We start from the raw sequence: 4803 nt of genomic DNA, 5'->3' as shown, positions 1-4803 counted from the left end.
AGTTTGTTAAAGTATTTTGCACAACATTAAATATACTAATAATGGAAATGTGGCCAATATTCAAAGTATTTGACATTTTTTCCACATTAAATTTGCGGTCACACTGGTCACACAAATAACATAAAGAATTCGTCATTTCGTTGCAAAATATCTTCTGAAATTAAGAGCTAGCTGTGTTTATTTCAATGTGTTAATGCCAACTAGAATTGTTGTGCGCTGGCGTCAGTGTTAAACGAAAGCCTGTCTTTTTGATTGAAATTATTTGTTAATTAAATACGGATAGTTTACGCTGCCAAGCAACAGCAATACCAACAACAACAATGGTTGGAATTATTGATGAGGCGCAGCTGTTTTATCCGTTGGGTACACGCATCAAAATAGGCAATAATTATGGCACTGTCAAATACGTAGGCGAGGTAAGTGATCAAAAATGTGCATTTACATTCACAAATATTAATTGGTATTGAGTATGCAGGTTTGTGGACACGCGGGCACTTGGCTGGGTATCGAGTGGGATGAGGGGATGCGGGGCAAGCACAATGGAATTGTTGATGGCAAGCGCTACTTCCAAACGCAGCTGCCCACAGCTGGCAGTTTCATTAGACCTGGTAAGCTGGGACCCTGCGCAACACTAGAGGATGAGGCACGCGAACGTTATCTGAATTATGACTCCAGCAATGTGGATGTGTCGCTTATACGTGAGGCGCAGGCATCCGTGCAAGCATCGTTATTTGAGGTGGTTGGCATGGATAAGATAGCGCGCAAGCAAAGTAAATTTGAGCAGCTGTCGGAGGTTAGTGTGGATGAGACTCCAGTAAATGCAGCCGGTTACTTGAAGGATCTGACACAGCTTACAACGCTGAATGTGAGCCACACCTTGATCTGGAATTGGCAGATTGTTGCTAGCATAACCGAGCAGCTGCCAATGCTTAACAATTTAAATTTGGGGTAATTTTGCTCGCTTTCACATGTTTTTCTCTATTCACAATTTGTATTTGATCATGCAGCTCCAATCGTTTAGTGCTCCCCACAGAAGCGGAAATCAGCAAGTTGGAGCCAGCGTTTCGACAGTTAAGGCATATTAATCTACGTAATTGCGGCTTTACGGACTGGAAGGATGTTATGCAAACGGCATTACTTTGGCCGGACATTGAATCGCTGGGCTTGCAGGAGAACTCCTTAAGTCAACTGTCGGAGGTGGACTGTAATCGGATATTTAGGCAGCTGCGTGAACTCGATTTGCATCGTACAAAATTAATGGACTTTGACCAAGTGTGTAAGCTGGGTAACATAGCCACGTTGCGATTGCTCAATCTCATGGAGAATGGCATTGAACAGCTACAATTGCCAGACTGTGAGCCGCATTCCAAGCTTAGTTTGTTTGTAGCAATGGAGCAGCTTAATTTGCTGCATAATCCAATATGGAATGAGGTAAGATTAGTGATGAATTAATTAATTTGCGATGCTAAGAGCTGTATTTGCAGGCTGAAGCATTCAATGAATTGGACAAGTTGCCACAATTAAAACGCATAAATATGAGTCCACACTTGAAGTCGAATTTTGATGAAATGTTTTCCAAAGCTGTAGCTAGCATTGGAAGCTTACAGTTTGTCAATAAAGCGAAAGTGACAGCTGAGGAGCGACGTGGTGCAGAGTACGATATATGGAAGAAGCATGCGGTGGATTGGTTGCAGGCATCCAAATTGGGCGCCGATGCTCTTAGAGAGTTTTATAAAAAACATCGCACTTATTTGATGATAGTCAATAGTAAGCCACTCATCATTTGATAATTACAATTGATTGTTAATAGTCGACAATTTACAGAGTATGGATCACCCGCTGATTTTGTGCCGCGCATACAAACGAAGCAATCGAATCTCATTAAGGTCCGGATACAGCATCAGCCCAGTGGTGAGATTTGGGAGAAAAAAGTGCCCCGGATGATAACTGTGCAAACGTTGCAAGGGCTGGTCATGAAACGTTTCCGTCTATCCGGGGACACACCCCAACTTTGCTATGTTGATGCCAAGCATCCCGAGCTGGTTGTGCCTTTGGAGAATAATGCCAAAACACTTGATTTCTATTCGGTACAGGAACATGACACTGTTCTGGTTCAGTAGTGATATTGGCTCAGTGCAATGTGATTACTTCAATATATTGTGGTTCCCCTTTATTTCGTATTTCATTGTGGTATTTTAGTTGTAATCGAGAAATTGTAAAAATTCTGAAAAATGTACGAAAAATAGGATGGAAACAGAAATCCGTTTTAAAACACAAAATTAATAATGTTAATGTTAGGTACTTAAGTTCTAATTCCCAATACCGATGATATATTAATTTTTGTTCTGTTTTACAAACTAAAATTTAACGTACATTAACCAAAATTTAAATATCACGTTTTTAATTTTTTAAGTTTTTCAAGACTATCAAGTTATTTTTGCAGCGTATGCAAATAAATATAAAATGCAGTTGATACAATTATTCTATTTAGTTGTTCACGAATCGATTTTATACTCAAGCGTACTTGCTTTAGCAATCGATATTTGTCAGATTGTGACAATCAATAATCGATAACTTTGCCAGTCACACTTTACGCGATGTTTTGTTATGGTGTAAGAGGTTCTTTAATATTGCTTAATTGCAATAAAACCGTTTTTGCACCTTTACTTGCGCGAACATTGTCCACCACAGCGGATACCAGTGGCAATAATGTAGAGGCTAAACTGCCACCTCCTCCAACAGAAGCAGCAAACAGTGATGGTCAACCAAAAACGCAGCAGCAAAGATCGCTCCACATAGCCGTCATTGGAGTTCCGAATGTGGGCAAAAGTACCTTCATCAATAACATTGTCAATCATAGAGTGAGAGCGTGTGCATAGTTTCATTAGGATGACAAACTTAATTTGTTCGCATTTTAAGGTATGCCCCACATCCGCCAAGGTGCACACGACGAGGCAATCGAACACAGCCATTTGCACAATTGGACAGACGCAGCTTGTCTTCTATGACACGCCCGGCCTGGTGACACAGCGCGAGATCCGCAAGCACCACTTGGACAAGAGCTTCAAGAGCGCCTATCGTCATGCCATTCAGCACTCGGACGTTGTGGCCGTGATACAGGATGCCTCGAATAGTTGGACGCGTAAAGAACTTCATCCCACTGTGCTAGATACGCTGAAGGCTTATGCTAAGCTGCCAAGTTTTTTGATACTTAACAAGATAGATGCCTTGAAGTCGAAACGTGTGCTGCTCGACTTGATTAAGACGCTAACAAATGATACGTTGCAAGGAAGAAGAGCAGGAAAAAAATCAACACCACGGGAGCCACAAACAGTGGTCGTAGATTGTACACCTTTAAGTGAGCGTGAGACTAGTTGGAGCCACTTTAGCGATGTATTTCTGGTATCTGCACTGACGGGCAGTGGGTTGCAGGAGTTGCAGGATCATTTCATTAGCGCAGCTAAGCCAAGACGCTGGGAATATCCCGCCGATGTTTATACGGATGCGTCTCCAGAGACGCTAATTGTTGAAAGTGTTCGTGCCCGCTTGCTGGACTATCTGCCGCAGGAAATACCCTACAATCTGGAGTGCATGATCGAGTACTATAATGTGGAGAAGCGTATGCTGAATTCAAAATTCAAATGTTTATGGATATAATAATTGATGTTTTTGAATTCCAGATGTCGTTTACACCTCGGTGCTGGTCAAGTGCCCTACGCCGCGTATTGAGCGCTTGATTTGTGGGGAATCCAATGGCAAGCTTCGCCAGATAACTGAGCGTGTTACGTCGGATTTGGTGGAAATGTTTGGTCAGGCGGTTTCCTTAACCATTTCCACGATGTCGGGCGGCAAGAGAACAACAGCTTGAGCAAACTAAAAGTCAAGTTTGGTTTGGTTGTTTATATTAAATACAATATTGTTTAAACAGTAATGTCCACCTCTCTATTTACAATAATTTTAAGTGAGCAACCAGTTTGTCAAGATCCGTGGCTAGGGCAGGTCCCAAGCCCAACACTGTCGCTGTGCCGGCTTCCAGTTGCGTGCGTCCCGCGTCTCTGACCAGTTGAGCAACCACGTTTGCCTGTTGGGCTTGATGTTGCAGGTCATGCAACTGCTCGTAGCTATCCACACGCAGAACAATTTTTGGCTGCCCCATTCGGCACCAACGTTGTAGTACTGCCGCCTGCGATTCGCTGCCTTGAGCTGCACTTTGATAGCACATGACAGCAGCATGAGCGCATTGTGCTGCTGTCTTGCCCTTGCTCATCTTGAGGTCGCCACGCACGATAAGCGCAAGTTTTGTTGGCTTGCCGACGACGGCGACACTGGTGCTGACAAGTTTCTGTATTATCTTACTTAACATTGGCGTATTTCTTGCTTTGCTCATCCACATACTTTTGCATGCACGCTTTGAACTCTTTAACTTTGTCTTGACACGTGCGCCAGTCGCCGGTCTCTGCTATGCACTCTTGAACTTTATAGTGTAGCTCAATGCAGCCGGTTTTCTTAAGCATTAGTTCAACGGGATCCTGCTCCACAGCAGACATTTTATACAGCTCCTTTGAATGTTATGAAATAACTTCAATCGCCCGCAAGCCTGCAGTCAGTCTTTCCCACAATCAGCTGAGCAAACAGTGTGACCGTAGATGGACTGTTTAAATCCACGGGGTTCATAGAAAAATACTCAAAAATACCGTTTTGGTTCGAGTTTAATTTTTGCGGGCTTTGAAAGATTCTAAATTTAATTGAAATTAGGAAGAAATGTAAAATATGCTGTCGCCCTTTTGTGTAATTAATTTCGCA

General features: G+C 42.7%; 4 protein-coding genes across 4 annotated transcripts; 2 read left to right on the top strand and 2 right to left on the bottom strand.

Moving 5' to 3' along the window:
* Positions 1–95: 95 nt before the first annotated feature.
* On the top strand, positions 96–2384 carry LOC133841271 (tubulin-specific chaperone E). Its single transcript, XM_062273642.1, has 5 exons — positions 96–416; positions 476–948; positions 1008–1431; positions 1485–1767; positions 1825–2384. Exons 1-5 carry the CDS (start codon positions 321–323, stop codon positions 2118–2120), a joined length of 1572 nt encoding a protein of 523 aa, XP_062129626.1. The 5' UTR covers positions 96–320; the 3' UTR covers positions 2121–2384.
* Positions 2385–2568: 184 nt separating this feature from the next.
* LOC133841274 (GTPase Era, mitochondrial) lies at positions 2569–3925 on the top strand. Its single transcript, XM_062273644.1, has 3 exons — positions 2569–2861; positions 2920–3619; positions 3681–3925. Exons 1-3 carry the CDS (start codon positions 2598–2600, stop codon positions 3866–3868), a joined length of 1152 nt encoding a protein of 383 aa, XP_062129628.1. The 5' UTR covers positions 2569–2597; the 3' UTR covers positions 3869–3925.
* LOC133841280 (probable peptidyl-tRNA hydrolase 2) lies at positions 3416–4356 on the bottom strand. Its single transcript, XM_062273651.1, has one exon. The coding sequence runs from the start codon at positions 4265–4267 to the stop codon at positions 3947–3949; it is 321 nt and encodes a 106-aa protein (XP_062129635.1). The 5' UTR covers positions 4268–4356; the 3' UTR covers positions 3416–3946.
* On the bottom strand, positions 4353–4733 carry LOC133841282 (cytochrome c oxidase assembly factor 4 homolog, mitochondrial). The gene has a single exon (XM_062273653.1). It carries the CDS (start codon positions 4545–4547, stop codon positions 4353–4355), a length of 195 nt encoding a protein of 64 aa, XP_062129637.1. The 5' UTR covers positions 4548–4733.
* Positions 4734–4803: the final 70 nt, after the last annotated feature.

The sequence above is a fragment of the Drosophila sulfurigaster genome, chromosome 3 (assembly GCF_023558435.1).
Source record: "Drosophila sulfurigaster albostrigata strain 15112-1811.04 chromosome 3, ASM2355843v2, whole genome shotgun sequence".
NCBI classification, from domain to species: Eukaryota; Metazoa; Arthropoda; class Insecta; order Diptera; family Drosophilidae; genus Drosophila; species Drosophila sulfurigaster.
The sequence above is the reverse complement of the archived record's forward strand: the minus strand, read 5'-3'. Positions and strand labels throughout refer to the sequence as shown.

Bases quoted from the DNA above. Each gene is read 5' to 3' on its own strand.
- LOC133841271 (XM_062273642.1), top strand. From the start codon at position 321: ATGGTTGGAATTATTGATGAGGCGCAGCTGTTTTATCCGTTGGGTACA. The intron at 949-1,007 runs GTAATTTTGCTC...TTGATCATGCAG, and splicing joins CTTAACAATTTAAATTTGGG to CTCCAATCGTTTAGTGCTCC. The intron at 1,768-1,824 runs GTAAGCCACTCA...GACAATTTACAG, and splicing joins TTATTTGATGATAGTCAATA to AGTATGGATCACCCGCTGAT.
- LOC133841274 (XM_062273644.1), top strand. From the start codon at position 2,598: ATGTTTTGTTATGGTGTAAGAGGTTCTTTAATATTGCTTAATTGCAAT. The intron at 2,862-2,919 runs GTGAGAGCGTGT...TCGCATTTTAAG, and splicing joins ATAACATTGTCAATCATAGA to GTATGCCCCACATCCGCCAA. The intron at 3,620-3,680 runs GTATGCTGAATT...TTTGAATTCCAG, and splicing joins GTACTATAATGTGGAGAAGC to ATGTCGTTTACACCTCGGTG.
- LOC133841280 (XM_062273651.1), bottom strand. From the start codon at position 4,267: ATGAGCAAGGGCAAGACAGCAGCACAATGCGCTCATGCTGCTGTCATG.
- LOC133841282 (XM_062273653.1), bottom strand. From the start codon at position 4,547: ATGTCTGCTGTGGAGCAGGATCCCGTTGAACTAATGCTTAAGAAAACC.